The sequence below is a fragment of the Salmo salar genome, chromosome 28 (genome assembly GCF_965601325.2).
Source record: "Salmo salar chromosome 28, fSalSal1, whole genome shotgun sequence".
NCBI lineage: Eukaryota > Metazoa > Chordata > Actinopteri > Salmoniformes > Salmonidae > Salmo > Salmo salar.
The window spans coordinates 27,110,356-27,128,365 of NC_138318.1; the positions used below are offsets into that span (position 1 = coordinate 27,110,356).

The window sequence follows — 18,010 nt, forward strand, 5'->3', positions numbered from 1 at the left end:
CAGTATATCTGAAAAGATAAGCAATATGCAAAATGTCCACCTTGCCTATCAGGTGACAATATCAAACTACTAGATTGCTTATACCTAGGGGGAAGGGGCTAGAGATTGTTTCTGAGTCAGTTTTAGAAACAAAAGCTTCTCTCGGTAGAGGTGTGTAAAGTCACTACAGTACAGTATTACACACACACACGCACACACACAGTAGCCTAGCTCTATCGCTGATCAGGCTGGTGAAGTTTCTCTCTGTTAAACCCTCCAGCTCTCATCGCTTTCATGTCTCACAGTTCAACTGATTGGTTTTGTTGCTTGACGTCTGATGTTGTTTAAGAATGAACTGGTTCATTGACTTTGTGGTTTCAGACAGACTCATTTGCAATATGGTGGAGTGTGGTTAAGCTAACAGGTGCTTGAGTTACGGTAACAAATGTGTAGTTTCATAGCTGTTGTTCAAGGTGCAGTTGTAAATTACATGATGAAGAAAGATTAAATTGCAATGCTGGGGATTCTCTTTCAGAATGTGGTGGTTAAGTGAAACAACAGGTGGTTGAGTTAACAAAGGTGTGGTTCCATAGCTTCATGAAGAAAGGGTTTGTGAAAATAGGATTTTGAGATACATGAATCGTGTAACATGACATGGTTTGTGCATCTCAGTATTCTAAGCTTGATGAAGCTTTGTAAGTGTATGCTACTGATTGCTTTGAATTAAGTGTATCTTTGTTGGCATGATGCAATTTTATATTAATTGGAAGCTAGTGGAGTGCCAGACAGCCATACAATTGATCTCAATGTTTAACTTCTAATTTATTTCCATCTTGTGCAGGAGGGATTCAATCAGCCTATCTCTCTGAGGAACAGAAAAACATTATCCCTTTCCACCCACTTTATCTGCACACTCACACGCCTACACACACAGAGAGAGAGAGACACAGACACACACACAGACAGACACACACAAATAGATACACAGAGACAGACACACACACAGACACACAAACTTTATCTACTCAAGAGAAAATGTGGGAACTGCCTGAGATTTCTAAACAAAATCTAATAAATGTCTGTGTTTTGAGCAGTGTGCTGGTTTCTCTTTTCTTTGAAGTAATCACATTCCCACGCACTGGAAACAAGATTACTCAGATGTGCGTGTGCTTAAAAAATTATAATTATAAACAAAATCAAGAAAATTAATTATGTGACATCTCATCACTCTGCATGGTGGAATATGGGCACAGTTACTATGGAAACATGGAATAAGAAACATAATATAATTGCTTACTGTAAGTCTCCAAAATAAAGGAAGGTACTTGAGTATAAATAGAAGACACTAAAGCAATAAAGGTACAAAAAATAAATGATCCGGTTTCTGTTGATTGGAGTTGACGTGCCTGTGTGTGAGTGTGTGTGTGTGAGTGTGTGTGTGTGTGTGTGTGTGTGTGAGTGTGTGTGTGTGTGTGTGTGTGTGTGAGTGTGTTTGTTTGCTATATGGTTCACGACTTCAAGAAAAGAGGAAAAAGAACAGTGAACAATGTGAGTGAGACAGAAATAGAGAGGGAGCATCCAGGATGGGAGTAGGAGTGTGTGGGTGAGTAGCATGGAGACATGCTACGTGTATGTATGCGAGGGAGGGAGGGAGGGAGGGAGGGAGGGAGGGAGGGAGGGAGGGAGGGAGGGAGGGAGGGAGGGAGGGAGGGAGGGAGGGAGGGAGGGAAAAGACTGTTCCTCTCTCTATATGTATCCTACCCTGTTCCTCCTTATCCCTTTCTCATCCTAAGCCTCTCACTCTTTGTCTCTAAATCTCTGCTGTAATCTCTCCTCTCCTGCCTCCTGTTCTCTCTCTTTCCCTCTTCCTCCCTTTCTCCTTCCATCCCTTTCTCAGCCATGTCAACAGCTCCACCAAGAGGTAGAGAAAGCTTCCTCACATGCATCTCTCTCTCCATCATAACCCTCAATCTGCCCACTGACATCTCCCAACATAAAAGACTGTTTCTCTAAGATAGCTAATTGGGCTTTCCCCCCCCCATATAAATACATATACAGAATAAATCTTAAATGCATGCAAATACTATCCAATAAGTACTTTCTTCAGGTTTTAAATATATAAAATTGGTTAGCAATAGACAAACAAACAATTAAGACATACTGATGATCATGTAAGCTGTGGAAAAGTTTGTTTGACTTCCTGATCTTGTCTGTATTTACAGTATGTGTTCTGTCTTCCAGTCAATGCGTCCATTTATAGTAAATACTCCCTTTCCTGTGGGTTCGTCCCAAATGGCATCACATTCCCAACATAGTGCCCTCGTTTTGACCAGAGCACTATGGCCCTGGTCAAAAGTAGTGCACTATGTAGTGAATAGGGTGCCATTTGGGACACATTATCTGCCTCCTCCTTGGCTCATCTCTGACATTTATCTCTTGCTCTGGAAGGGCCGAGCCAGAAGATGCTGACCAAGCAGAATATGAACGACATGAATAGCTGCACAATTGAGAAAACAAGGACGGTAATAAATGCCTATAGAGATGTGAAATATGATATGATCTTACAGCAGCCATGCAGATAGTCTCTCTGTCGGTGCAGTTTTTGTGTGGCTGAGATTAGATCTTCTGTTTGTAATGATGTGTCCCAAATGGCACCCTATTCTCTATATAGTAGACTAATTTTGACCAGATCCCATACAGCTCTGGTCAAAAGTAGTGCACTAAATAGGAAATAAGGTGCCATTTGGGAAGTACTCTAAGTTGCTGCTCTGGCTACACAATTGATATTGGCTGCAGCGCCACTCAACGCCTCAATCTGCTGTTCTAAAAAATATCCACTGGGGGGAGAGTTGAGGCATAGTCTAGCAAGGTATTGTGCCTGAAGGTGTGTCCATTCTCCACAAGACAAATGATGCAGGAGGACACACTCAAAAAAACACCTCAAGCAGAAAGTGGACTGCACAGAATGTTTTATAAAAAAGGCAGAAGAGTAAGTATTTATTTGTCTGATAAACATTCTTTCAGGATTTTAGTAAGAAGGGTAGAATGATATGTACAAAATATAATCTTGTCTGTAACACTGGTTTTCTGTATCTATTTTTAATAAGTAGTTCACTAAAAGTATTTATACTATAACTTAACTTCAATATGATCTTATTCTTTGAGGCCTACATTTTTTGATAAAGCAATAGCCTAAGAGGCTGGATGGCAAATCACTAAAAGAGGCCTATGTCCCACATATAGATGATGCCTTTCCAACATCATTAAATACATCCAATGTCAAAGCAGACCAGACCAGAAAAAGTAGTTGAACAACAGCAGGATTGAGGAACTTCAGCCATTGAGAACAGCCATTTAAATGAGCCCTCACTTACCTCTACCTTCTCCTCTTCTCCCCTCTGCTCAGTCTTTATTCGAGCAGGATTTTTCCAATTTACAGTAAGAGCTTGTGGAGGAGACCGACCCATTCCTCTGTGGCTGTCGTAACATGAATGTGTCCTGTCCCCTAGAGACACATACACACTCAGAGAGCGAAACACACACACTTTCCCCATCCCCCAGAGACAGGACCATCAGAGTACGTCGTCTGTGTGTCTGGGGAACTGAGAACCTGCCTGCCTGCTGGGGGAAGAGGAATCCTAATGAGCACAGTGCACCTGCCTGGCTGGAGTCTCTCGCTCTCTCTCAGCATGAATGACAAAGCCACTGTTGCTAAAGGGAAGTGAGATAATGACTCTCTCTCTATCACTCTCTCTGTGTTTTAGAATTAAACTGACATTGCACAGATGGTTCCACCACCTTCAATTAAAATGTTGTTAATATAACGGCAAATTGTTTTTCACACACATATATACAGTATACGTTCATGCTACACACACATCACAACTGCTGCTACCAGACTTGCAAAAATACTGCACAATTTAAACACTTGCCCCCCAATCCCCCCTTCCCCACAACATGTGTAAATATTGGACAATAAATTGTACCTTCCTGTATTATACGTATGCTAATAAATTTATTCTATTCTACTGAGCCATTTACTTTACGTTCGTATTTGTATATTTTATTATTTCTTATTGCTGTTGCATTTTCGAGAAGGAACTTGCAAGTAAGCATTTCATTGGACGGTGTACTGTGTACCATGTGTATCCTGTGCATATGACTAATAAAACTTGAAACAGTTTTCTGCACACCAAGTTCAAGTCAAATGCAGGTACAAAAGCATGTTATTTTCCATAAAATATTTTGGAGAAATTGTACAATTCATTACTTTTCTTCACAGTATGCAGCTGCCAAATATCAATATTTGCATTAACATTTTCCATTTTGTGAATATTAGAAAGGTTGCTAGAAAAAAAGCCAGTTTAGAGAAAACCCTGAGTTTCCAAATGGTGTCACCAGGGTGCACTCTTCTGCTTGACATAGACTGACCAGGTGAATCCAGGTGAAAGCTATGATCCCTTATTGATGTCACTTATTAAATCCTCTTCAATCAGTGTAGATGAAGGACAGGAGACAGGTTAAATAATGATTTTTAAGCCTTGAGATATTTGGTACATGGATTGTGTATGTGTGCCATTCAGAGGTGAATTGGCAAGACAAAAGATTTAAGTGCCTTTGAACGGGGTATGATAGTAGGTGCCAGGCGGACCGATGTGTGTCAAGAACGGCAACGCTGCTCAACAGTTTCCCGTGTGTATTAAGAATGGTCCACCACCCAAAGGACATCCAGACAATTTGACGCAACTGTGGGACAATACACAAATATACATTTCTGTGTCACCAGATGATTTTAGCTCCACAAATAAATGATTACTGTATTAGTGATTTAAATACCTGGATGGCTCACAACGTCCTCCAGCTAAATTAAGACAAGACTGAGGTACTTATTGTTGGAGCCAAAGCACAGAGGGAATCTGTCCGCATATTTTAATTCACAGGCAATATAGATAAAACACCAGGTAAAAAACCTAGGTATTATTTTTGATTCTGAACTCTATTTCAAATCACATTAGGAATGTGACCAAAATAGCTTTTTACCACCTGAGGAACATCCCACGGTGCATCAATTTCTCACTCAGGCTGATACAGAGAGGCTCATCCATGCTTTTAATACAAGCAGGCTTGACTTCTGTAATGCTCTCCTGTCTGGTCTACCCAAGAAAGCCATTTGCAAAACATACAGAATGCTGCAGCATGCGTACTGACCAAGACCAGATGGAGAGCACACATTACACAGGTTTTAAGGTCTCTGCACTGTCTTCCTGTACGTTTAAGAATTGATTTTAAGGTTATTCTATTTGTTTTTAAATCAATCCACGATTGTACACCCCAATACATGTCAGACATGCTTTTCAGTTATGTACCCAGTAGGTCCCTCTGACACTGGCCTTTTAACTATCCCAAATCCTAGGACCAAGAGGCATTGAGAGGCAGCCTTTAGTTACTATGCCCCCAGCCTCTGGAATAGCCTGCCAGAGAACCTGAGGGGGGCTGAAACTGTGGACATATTAAAAAGATTTTAAAACCAATCCTTTTAGCTTCGCTTTTCCATAGCGTGTTTTTTTAGCAGTGGTGTAAAGTACTTAAGTAAAAAATAGTACTACTTAAGTAGTTTTTTGTGGTATCTGTACTTTGCTTTATTATTTATATTTTGACAACTTTTACTTCACTACATCCCTAAAGAAAATAGTGTACTTTTTACTCCATACATTTTCCCTGACACCCAAAAGTACTTGTTACATTTTGAATGCTTAGCAGGACAGGAAAATTGTCCAATTCACACACTTATCAAGAGAACAACCCTGGTCATCCCTAATGCCTCTGATCTGGCAGACTCACTAAACACACATTATTTGTTTGGTGTGTCCCCCTGGCTATCGATATATAAAAAACTAAAATTGTGCAGTCTGGTTTGCTTACATTGAAATAGTAATTAGAAATAGTTTACTTTTGATAGTTAAGTATATTTTGGCAATTACATTTACTTTTAATACTTTTAGACAGTATTATTTCACTGGGTGACTTTCACTTGAGTCATTTTCTATTAAGGGGTACTTTTACACAAGTGTGACAATTAGCTACTTTTTCCACCAGTTTTTTAGTCGTTCAGCTGGCAGACACAGTGAGGTTAGGCTGTGCATGAAGGTTAGTCTATGTTTTATTTTATTTAACTAGGCAAGTCAGTTAAGAACAAATTCTTATTTTCAATGACAGCCTAGGAACAGTGGGTTAACTGCCTTGTTCAGGGGCAGAACGACAGGTTTTTACCTTGTCGGCTCCTTTCCATCTAGCAACCTTTCGGTTACTGGCTCAACACTCTACCACTAGGCTACCTGCCGCCCAAATAATGAGATCATGGATAAAAACCATTTGTCAAACAGCAGTCACATCACCAGAATATGACCCTCGATATTTATTGGAAAGGAGCATCAAATTTATAGCGTGCACTTTCAACACCCTGTGAAGTTAATTCTTCATCAATTACTTAATATGTATCCTAAAGAACTGCATGGTTTCCCGAGTCATCGTGGGAGGAACACACTATATTATCGCGTGACTCAAAGTTTGCTTCGATATGATGGTTATTATATCAGTATTTGCGCATAAAGGCGTTTCCACCGCCATTTCTCGCATAATACACTTTACCCACACAATGTCGAATGAACAAATTATATGTAGAATGTTTTACAATTTACCGACACTTCCTGTTTCCGTCACAACGGTCGTGACATGTTTGTATACGGTTAGACTTTACAAGCATGGAAACGTGGTTAGTGAAGCCGATATGTCAGATGTGCTTCAAACTGAACTATAACCAGAGAACTGGGTAATATATTTAGACTTTTCAGTTTCAGTAAATGCTAACACGGATGTACCGGAAATACACGTGGCAAGCGACGAGCTACTTCCTGGTTGCTGTGTTGACAAACGAAAGAGACAGCCAGATGGATTCATAATTGTACAATTACCCGGAAACTAAACCAGTTTTAACTGTGGTTAGCTTTCTTACGCATTGACAGGCACCATAGAAGGTAGTTAGCGAACCAGCCTTGCAGAGGCAATGGACTGGACTAGGCTGCTGTTCGTGTTGTTTGGGGGTTTGTTGGAGTTGTGTTTTCATGTGTCGGCTAACAGAGGGGGATCTCCTTCGTTTACTGATGAAATCCCATTCAAAATCAACTGGCCCGGGGACGAATTCACCTTGGTGAGTGTTGTCTGTCTGTCTCTCGCTCTCTCTCTCTCTCTCTCTCTCTCTCTCGTGTGTGTGTGTGTGTGTGTGTGTGTGTGTGTGTGTGTGTGTGTGTGTGTGTGTGTTAAATCATGGCTTTTAAAAAGAAAATGATTTATTGACAAACGTTTGTTGTTTTAAATGGTGATAAAGCATGATTCCTTGTTATGGCTGTTGACATATGATTGTCAATAGTCTCTGTCATTGCCTGTTATGACTCCTGTAAAGGGTTGCACCTCCACAACATTTACAATCTGAGATGATGTAGCCAGTAAACATGCATGATTTCAGTACAGTATTATTAACTGACCCAAAATATGTCCTTCCATAGCCAACCTCCGGTGCCCTCTACAAAGATGATGACTTTGTCATCATGACAACAACAGAGAAGGAGACATACAAATGTCTCCTGCCTTCCTTGTCAAATGGAGACGACGTGAGTATAAAGATTAGACTAGTTAGATAAAGAATTATGTTTCGCTCCTTTTTTCAATTATTGCTTCTCACTTATCCTCCTTCTCTCCTGGTCTCCGTCTCTTTCACTCTCTCCCCCCCTTCTCACTGTCTCTCCTCTCCCTCTCTCCATCTCTCTCTTGCTGTCTCTCCTCTCTCTATCTCCCCTCTGTCTCTCTTCTCCCTCTATTTCTGTCTCTCAGGATGATGTCAAGGAGTACGCTGGTCCCACTCCAGGTGATCTACTGGAACCACTGTTCAAACAGAGCAGCTGCTCCTACAGAGTGAGAACCGCCCAGTTTCACTTCTACTTCTGTCTAAATATAGGCTATCTTGAGTACCACTGCAATACTAGCAACACCAATGTCATGGGTTTAACCCCCTTAGGTAGTGTTGCACGGTACACTGGTACAATGGTAATATCACGGTACCAAAAGGTCATGATACTTATGATACCAACATTTTAGCGTACCGTTTCATATGATACTACCAGGTTTTTCGGCTGGCTCCTGTTATAAAATGTTTATGAAATCAGTGTTGTTCATAAATTCAGTTGAATTTAAGCAACAGCCATTAGTATGCACTGGTCCAATGATATCAACATCACTTTCATGTGCATATCACGCGTGGCAGCTGTAATCAATCAGCCTCATCCTCTACCAGCCCTCACTCACCTACTTCTCTCAGCATCCCCTACCAGCCCTCACTCACCTGCTTCTCTCAGCATCCCCTACCAGCCCTCACTCACCTACTTCTCTCAGCACCCTCTACCAGCCCTCACTCACCTGCTTCTCTCAGCATTCCCTACCAGCCCTTACTCACCTGCTTCTCTCAGCATCCCCTACCCGCCCTCACTCACCTGCTTCTTTCAGCATCCCCTACAAGCCCTCTCACCTGCTTCTCTCAGCATCCCCTACCAGCCCTCACTCACCTGCTTCTCTCAGCATCCCCTACCAGCCCTCACTCGCCTGCATCTCTCAGCGTCCCCTACCACCCCTCATTCACCTGTTTCTCTCAGCATCCCCTACCAGCCCTCACTCGCCTGCTTCTCTCAGCGTCCCCTACCACCCCTCATTTACCTGTTTCTCTCAGCATCCCCTACCAGCCCTCACTCACCTGCTTCTCTCAGTATCCCCTACCAGCCCTCACTCACATGCTTCTCTCAGTATCCCCTACCAGCCCTCACTCACATGCTTCTCTCTGTGAGCGTCTATTCCTCCATCAGCTTTTAAAATATAATTTAGCAGTGATGGTGAGCGGGATTGCAGACCCTGATGAGTCTTCTGTTATAATTGTATATATATATATTTTTTTACATTGGAGCAGAGCGAGCAAAGTTGATACATTGTATAATTTCATCGCCTGTTATAAACATGGGCACAGGCCAGTCTGAGTAGACTGCAAGTTCGCTGTCACACAGCCTCTGAGTGCCAGAAACCGAAAATTGAGCAGAGCTTCACGACAGCCATGCTTGCAGCTTTACAGCAGAGAAAACGGCTTGTCTCTAGCCTAAACGGTTGAAAATACAGTATATGACCCATATTACCAATATACCTTTTTCTTTCTATCGGGATTTGTGCTCATTTGATATAATTTCACAATCCATGTCGCAGGCTGTTTTGAACTAATCCCTGGTCGCTTATTATTGGTTTGATAACAAACAACGTTGTTCAGTCATGCTACCTCGCTAGCTAACAACCCAGTAAATTGACAGTAGGTTTAGGCAAATTCGATTGGCACAGGAAGAAAGAAAGCGAGTCTGCTACTCATGAGATGTGCTTCAGAGGTAGGATTCATGTAGGACTAATTGAAACCTAAACTATATCATAGATACAATTTCTTTCTGGTGATCCTTGAATTCTGTTTGGTGCCTAACATTTTAAAAGTTGGTAGCAGTGTGTGTTTGTGGGAGAGAGGGAGGGAGTGAAAGAGAGAGGGGTGTGTGTGTGTGTGTGTGTTTATAAGAGGGAGGGAGACAGTGTGTGTGTGAGGAAGGGAGGGAGGTATGTGTCTGTGTTAACTGAAGAGTAAAGGCAGTGTTTTCCCTTACTGCCACAATGACATGCAGATCATTATGCATGTATACTCCTTCCTCCCATTCCTCCAGCCAAATCACAGCTAGGCATTTGAAAATATGAGCAAATCGGCCATTCTATTATACGCTGAACCGTGTGAAGTTACAGTCAGTGTGTTGTATTGAGTAGAAGTGTGAATTTCAGTGACAGGTTTTTGCGTAAATGGGGAAAAACATCCGGGGGACGGGGCAAAAAGGACGCTAGGCCACTCTGAATTGTTTCCCCCTTGGTATCGTGATACTAGGCATCATATCGTTAGTAACGTTTTGGCATGGTGACAACACTACCCTTAATGTACTCACTGTGCTGTCAGTCACTTTGGATAGGCTAACCACTCTCTTCTGGCATGTGTTGTGGTGTTAATTGTAGATCGAGTCATACTGGACGTATGAGGTGTGTCATGGGAAGCATGTGAGACAATACCATGAAGAGAAGGAGACGGGACAGGTCAGTGGGAAATTGTTACTTTCACCATAATTAAATTGTCTACCATTTAAGTATGTTGCAACACATAGAAAAAAGCTATCAATGTGAAAGGTGAAATTATATTTTTCTGTTTTATCTAGCAGATCAAACTTCAGGAGTACATCTTGGGAAGCATGACCAAGAAGACTGAGTCTTCAACCACTTCAGGAACAGAGACTGCAGAGGCAGAGAAAGTTGAGGAGACGGATCCTAAGTCAGAACCGGAGAAAGAGGTTTGTTGTTTGACAGCGACCCAGCAGTTTGGCTCATATACATTTGAAAAAACACCTGATAAGACTTCTTGGAATCTTTTGTCTTATTTTCGTTTAATTTCTCTTTCTAATCATTGGTCTCTACCTTACTTGCTGTGATCTGGTTCGTTTATCTACCTAAGTTGAATACACCGATTATCTCTGTTAAAAGACACAAATATAAATGTCTTTAGGTTCCCACTAAGAACGTGGAGGGCCAGCTCGCTCCATACTACCCGGTGTTGATGGGCCACGGGACGGCCTGCGTCCTGAAACAGAACACGCCACGCTCAATCAACGTGCTGTATGTCTGCCACCCCGAAGCAAAGCATGAGATCCTCTCTATCGCTGAGGTCACTACCTGCGAGTACGAAGTAGTGGTGCTGACCCATCTGATCTGTGCACACCCCAAATACAGGGGGGGGGGGGGTGTGTGTGTGTGTGTGTGTGTGTGTGTGTGTGTACAAGTATGAGGTGCACACCCCAAATACAGGTAGCAGCAGATCTACCCAATCAGTTTCCCTTGTTTGATCTATTTCAGAACTAGCATAGCTGATTTAACTCATTTACAGAATGACATAGTGAATAGTCTCGTAGTTAGTATAAGTTACGGCAGTGGTATTCAAACTTTTGGGACCCCATGTTTTCCACTGGAATTTCTGGGGAACCCGTTTTTGTTCGCAATAATTTCTCGAGACCCCAATATGACAACCTTAAAATCTGTATATTTATTTGCATCAACAAATAACCTAAAATGTAATGAATTTTCTTATCTAAAATGAAAATACACCAATAAATAATTGTGCTCAATTTTTTTTTTTTTACAATTATCTTTCTCAAAAACATTAGTATATTGTCCCATGTTTGAGATGTAATGGAGTCATATCTTTATCCCATGGTGTGTTAGGTTCAAGTCGTCCCCAGTGAATGCCATCTTCTGCCAGGCCCTGTCTGGTTCTCCCCTGCAGCCTCACAGTCTCTCTCAGATGAACCGGGAGCAGGAACAGCTACTGAAACCTCCCTTCACTGCTCCTACTGCCCCGGAGATGGAGAGAGAGGGGGGAGGAGGGAGGGAGAGGGGAAGAGGCAGTGGTAGTGGAGGACTAGTAGGCCACACCATGGTAAAGCGTTTTGCATTCCTCCCTACTCTACTGAATAAGACTCAGGTTTAGAAGCCAACCACCTCCTCTCCCTTTTTTCCTTCAGGAGGAGAGTATGTCCCCGGTGAGAGAGGAGGCCTCCTCTACCCATAAGCCCCTGGTGGTGGGCGGGCAGACTCATATTACAGTGGGAACCACCCATATCTCCCGCCTGACGGACGAGCAGCTGATCAAAGAGTTCCTGAGTGGCTCCTACTGTCTCCATGGGGTTAGTATGAGGCATGCTGATTGGCTGGCTGTTGAAGAAGACACCCGCTCATTAGCTATAGCCCCATATTGGCTACTGCTCATTGGCTGCTGTTGTTTATTCAATTCAATTGAATAGAACGTTATTGTTCCCTGATGTATTACATGTATACATACCAAAAGGGGAACTGACAGAGGAGGTTAGAAGAGGTGCTCAAGTAACACACACCTCTTCTGTAGCTCATACTGTAGCATCTGTCTGATGTCTGGAGTCTGTGTGTTCCAGGGAGTGGGATGGTGGAAGTATGAGTTCTGCTATGGGAAGCATGTGCATCAGTACCATGAGGTAAGGGTTCTCTATCGTGTATCAAACTTATGGAAACAATGTGTTTGACTCCATTCCATTGATTCCATCCCAGCCCTTACAATGAGCCTGTCCTCCTATAGCCCCCCCCAACAGCCTCCCCTGTTCTCTACTTAGTAGCTTGGTAATGTTAAAATGCTTAAAGCTAAATATTTCCTGTACTTTGGGTGCATCGTGTATTTTTTGGTACGTTCAAAATATCTACACTGAACAAAAATAAACACAATATGCAACAATTTAAAAGATTTTACTAAGTTACAGTTCATATTAGGGCTCTCGAGTGGCACCTCAGTGCTGGAGGCGTCACTACAGACCCTGGTTCGATTCCAGGCTGTATCACAATTGACCCAGCATCGTCCGGGTTAGGGTTTGGTCATCATTGTAAATAAGAATTTGTTCTTAACTGGCTTGCCTAGTTAAATAAAGGTTAAATAAAAATAAGGAAATGGATCAGACAACCAGTCAGTATCTGGTGTGACCACCATTTGTCTCACGCAGCCCGACACATCTCCTTCACATGGAGTTGATTGTGGCCTGTGGAATGTTGTTTCACTCCTCTTCAATGGCTGTGCGAAGTTGCTGGATATTGACTGGAGCTGGAACACTGTCATACACGTCGATCCAGAGCATCCCAAACATGCTCAATGGGTGACATGTCTGGTGAGTATGCAGGCCATGGAAGAACTGGGACATTTTCAGCTTCCAGGAATTGTGTACAGATCCTTGCGACATGGGGCTGTGCATTATCATGCTGAAACATGAGGTGATGGCGGCAGATTAATGGCACGACAATGGGCCTCAGGATCTCGTCACGGCATCTCTGTGCAACTCAAATTGCCATCGATAAAATTCAATTGTGTTCAATGTCCGTACCTCATACCATAACCCCACAACCACCATGGGGCACTCTGTTCACAACGTTGACATCCGCAAACTGCTCGCCCACACGACGCCATCTGCCCAGTACAGTTGAAACCGGGATTCATCCATGAAGAGCACACTTCTCCAGCGTGCCAGTGGTCATCGAAGGTGAGCATTTACCCACTGAAGTCAGTTATGACACCGAACTGCAGTCAGGTTAAGCCCCTGGTGGGGATGACGAGCATGCAGATGAGCTTCCCTGACATGGTTTCTGACAGGTTGTGCAATCCGGGTGGCTGGTCTCAGATGATCCCGCAGGTGAAGAAGCTGGATGTTGAGGTCCTCGACTGGCGTAGTTACATGTGGTCTGTGAGGCCGGTTGGACGTACTGCCAAATTCTTTAAAAAAAAATTATGTTGGGGGTGGCTTATGGTAGAGAAATGAATGTTCAATTATTTGGCAACAGCTCTGGTGGACATTCCTGCAATCAGCATGCCAATTGCACACTTCCTCAAAACTTAACACATCTGTGGCATTGTGTTATGTGTGACAACTGCACATTTTAGTGTGGCCTTTTACTGTCCCCAGCACAAGGTGCACCTGTGTATTGACCATGCTATTTAATCAGCTTCTTGATATGCCACACCTGTCAGGTGGATGGATTATCTTGGCGAAGGAGAAATAATCACTAATAGAGATGTAAACAAATTTGTGCACATTTGAGAGAAATAAGCTTTTTGGGCTTATGGAACATTTCTGGGATCTTTTATTTCAGTTCATGAAACATGGGATTAACACTTGCGTTTTAAATTTTGGTTCAGTATAATATAGGATGGTTGATTTATGTATGTGTTCTCTCCCAGGATAAGGAGCAGGGTAAGAACATGGTGGTAGTGGGCAGTTGGAACACTGAGGAACACCTGGAGTGGGCCCAGAAGAACGTGGCCCGGTCCTACCAGCTCAAAAACGATGGGGTGCAGAAAGTCAAGTATGTCAGCCAGCTCTACAATCAGTTTATTAAAAGATCACACTGACCTGCAGTATGTTGATAATGAATGTACCACTATTTTAGAAATAGGGCATTAGAGGCTGGTTTCCGGGACAAAGATTAAGCCTACCTCTGGACTTAAAAGCATGCTCGATGGAGAATATCGATTGAAAGGGCCTTTTAATTCAGTAATAGAATTCACTTGTTTCCAGGAAACCTAAACATGTTTAATGAGAAGAACACATTTGTGATTGATAATGACGATTTCATGCTTGTTGTACTTTCTTCTCCCCAGACTGGTGTCTCACTTCTACGGCCACGGGGATGTGTGTGACATGACCGGGAAACCCAGACAGGTCATCGTCAAGCTCAAGTGGGTCATCATTAGTCTTTCCACTCTCTTCCTGAGAGAGGCCTGGTCTAGTATTGACACACTTAAAGCTGCAACATGTCATTTTTGGGGGCGACCCGACCAAATTCACATAGAAATCTAAGTTATAGATCTGTCATTCTCATTGAAAGCGGGATATTTATTCTATGTGCATATTTCTATGCCTTCCTGTCTAAAAGTTTTGTTATTGCGTCTTTTACTTTCAGCTTTGTACACCAGATTCAAACAGCTGAAAATAAAAGATTTTTGGTTATGGAAAATATATTTCACAGCGGTTTAGATGGTACAATGATTCTCTACACTATACTTGCTTGTTTTGTCACAAACTGAAATTAGAACTATTAGAATTTTAGCAACCAGGAAATGGCGAAGTGATTGCTGCATAGTGCATCTTCAATATACACTACATGTATATTGTGGACACCTGCTCATCGAACATCTCATTCAAAAGTCATGGGGATTAATATGGAGTTGGAACATTACTGCGGGGACTTGCTTCCATTCAGCCACGAGCATTAGTGAGGTCGGGCACTGATGTTGGGCAATTAGGCATGGCTCCAATTAATCCCAAAGGTGTTCGATGGGGTTCAGGTCAGGGCTCTGTGCAGGTCAGTCAAGTTCTTCCACACCGACCTCGCTTTGTGCACGGGGGCATTGTCATACTGAAACAGGAAAGGGCCTTCCCCAAACTGTTGCCACAACATTGGAAGCACTGAATCATCTAGAATGTCATTGTATGCTGTAGCGTTAAGATTTCCTTTCACTGGAACTAAGGGGCCTTGCCCGAACCATGAAAAACAGGCCCATTCCCCCTCCACCAAACTTTAGAGTTGGCACTATGCTTTGGGCAGGTAGCGTTCTCCTGGCATCCGCCAAACCCAGATTTGTCCGTCAGACTGCCAGATGGGGAAGCGTCATTTATCACTCCAGAGAACACGTTTCCACTGCTCCAGAGTCTAGTGGCTGCGAGCTTTACACCACTCCAGCCGACGCTTGGCATTGCGATCTTAGGCACGTGCGCGACTGCTCAGTCATGGAAACCCATTTCATGAAGCTTCCAACGAACAGTTCTTGTGCTGACGTTGCCCGGTAGTGAGTGTTTTAACCGAGGACAGACTATTTTTTTTGCGTTTCAGCTGTCCCGTTCTATGAGCTAGTGTGTCCTACCACTTCTTGGCTGAGCTGTTGTTGCTCCTAGACGTTTCCATTTCATAATAACAGCACTTACAGTTGACCGGGGCAGCTTTAGCAGGGTAGAAATTTGACGAACTGACTTGTTGGAAAGGTGGCAACCTATGACGGTGACTCACTGAGCTCTTCAGTAAGGCCATTCTACTGCCAATGTTTGTCTATGGAGATTGTATGGCTGCTTGCTCAAATTCATATCCAGGTTAGCAACGGGTGTGGCTGAAATAGCCAAATACACTAATTTGAAGGGGTGTCCACATACTTTTATATATGCCATTTAGCAGACGCTTTTATCCAAAGCAACTTAGTCATGCGTGCATACATTTTACGTACGGCTGGTCGCGGGAATCAAACCCACTATCCTGGCATTGCAAGCGCCATGCTCTACCAACTGAGCTACAGAGTACCACTTCTCCATTGGAGTGACATGCGGAGCTTTTACGCTCATCAGATAGAAATGTATGGTGTAGAACAGGGAATCTTGTCAGCTCTACTGATTCTATTTCTATCTGCAACGTTCAGAGCGTTTCACATCACTGAATACACCGCGAGTCATGTCTTTTTCCTCTCCTCTGCCTCAGGTGTAAGGAGTCTGAGTCTCCCCATGCCGTCACTGTGTACATGCTGGAGCCTCAGACCTGTCAGTACGTCCTTGGGGTGAGACTGCATACACACATCACTGTCGCATCGTCTTATGGTTCAACACTTGAACACATTGTTGCAGATTTCCAATGTATTCACTACACATGGCAAATAAACTCAACCCTGTTATTTTTTTCTCAATCAGGTTGAGTCTCCAGTCATATGCCAGATCCTGGACACAGCTGATGAGAAAGGCCTTCTATCTGTCTCCAGCTAACAGAACAGAAGGCCAGAGAGACGGCGAAGAGGAGGGATGAGCAGAGGGGAATAAGAAGCGCAATAGAAAAGGACATGGATTTAGGCTGCATAAAATGGACAACTGAAGAATGGATGCACCAAGGCCCATGGCACTGCTCAGGATGTTCAGACAGACATGGAGAAAGTGTTGATCCTGGAACGGCCCCTGGAAGCCAGGACCACAGTCCCTAGCTAATGCCCTGGCTTAGACCTCCTCTATGGACTGTACCAGACCCATTCTGCTTCAAAAGCCTTATGATAAAAGCATGGAAATCCTATTCTAAATGGGACAGAGACTCACAAAATGTGACCCTGCTCACTCCACAAGGCAGTGGATCTATGGCCTGGACTTCATATCTTCCTTGTATGCTTTATCTTTGGCACATTAGTTCTAGTGTCTTTTCTGGCCATATGCCAGGACAGAGAACCACCAATCATTCAGATAACCTCATCAGGAGAACCAGCTTCCATGTTGTAGTTGGTTTTATTGTCAACACTCTAAATTATCTTAATTTATTTCAGTTTGATTTGATGCTTATCTGTGACACTTTGGTTTTGTAGATATCTTTGAGCAAGGAAGGTTTGAATTTTTAAATGTGCAGACAAACTAACTGTGGGTATAGTAAGATTGGGGTTCTGGTGTCATGGTTGGGATCAATTCCATTTCAATTCAGTCGATTCAGGAAGTAAACTGAAATTCCAAATGCTACAGTATTTCCTCATTCAAAAGCAATAAGTTAAATTGGGATTTGAATTTCAGTTTACTTCCTGAATTGACCCCAACCATGGTTGTTATGTTACAGGGTGAGTGAGAGTAACTTAACTTGATGTGCTGTGAATTCAAATCCCCTGATGTAATTGACGAGTTCTGATGAACATTTGTTATGTACTGAATCAGATGTTTCCTGTGGATTTCTCAATCTGGTGTGTTCTATGGTTAAAATGAGGGATACACTGAAATAAGAAATAATTAAATAAAAATATCATAACAAAAATGATTGATAATCATACTCTGTCTGAGAGAGCTAGCCACAATATAATAAAGCTCTTGTTTAACTAGCATTCAGTTTGAACCATTATACATTTAGTAAAAGGCAAACTGAACAGAAAATTCTGTTTGATCACCGGTAGCTTATTTGATGCCACAGACTATATGGTTGTCTGAGAGCATGGGCAGCGCCATTAAGGCTCTCTATTTTGAAGTGGTCCAAAAACGGGTTATTTCTAAGTAGAGAGCTCTATGGATAGACACATGCACTGTGCATAACTGTCATATGACAAAAGCTTGAGATGCAGGTTGATTAGCTGACCACCAGAGGGCTCTGATATTTTCCCTTATAAAAGGTGCTGTTCACCTTTATGGATCTTCAATTTGACCTGAAAATTCCATAACTCCTGCTGCTAATTGTCTAAACTTGAGGAATTTATATGATTATTTACGTTATACAATGTAATATAACACTATAAAACAAAGAATTTCTAATATACTGTATGTTCTTTGGCAGGGGCGCACTGGACACATTGCACTTGCAAAATATT

The 18,010-nt window shown here is 42.6% G+C and overlaps 1 protein-coding gene across 2 annotated transcripts; it reads left to right on the forward strand.

Moving 5' to 3' along the window:
* The first annotated feature begins 6,801 nt into the window (after nt 1–6,801).
* Nucleotides 6,802–16,749, forward strand: LOC106589745 (endoplasmic reticulum lectin 1). 2 transcript variants are annotated; one of them, XM_082970537.1, is made up of 13 exons: nt 6,802–7,186; nt 7,542–7,646; nt 7,867–7,947; nt 10,108–10,185; nt 10,308–10,436; nt 10,649–10,870; nt 11,360–11,575; nt 11,661–11,822; nt 12,087–12,146; nt 13,889–14,013; nt 14,309–14,386; nt 16,174–16,249; nt 16,380–16,749. In XM_082970537.1, exons 1-13 carry the CDS (start codon nt 7,043–7,045, stop codon nt 16,449–16,451), a joined length of 1,548 nt encoding a protein of 515 aa, XP_082826663.1. In that variant the 5' UTR covers nt 6,802–7,042; the 3' UTR covers nt 16,452–16,749. The 2 variants fall into 2 exon arrangements, with proteins under 2 accessions (XP_082826663.1, XP_082826662.1); XM_082970536.1 differs by having other exon boundaries at nt 6,803–7,186; nt 10,305–10,436.
* The last annotated feature ends 1,261 nt before the right edge of the window (nt 16,750–18,010 follow it).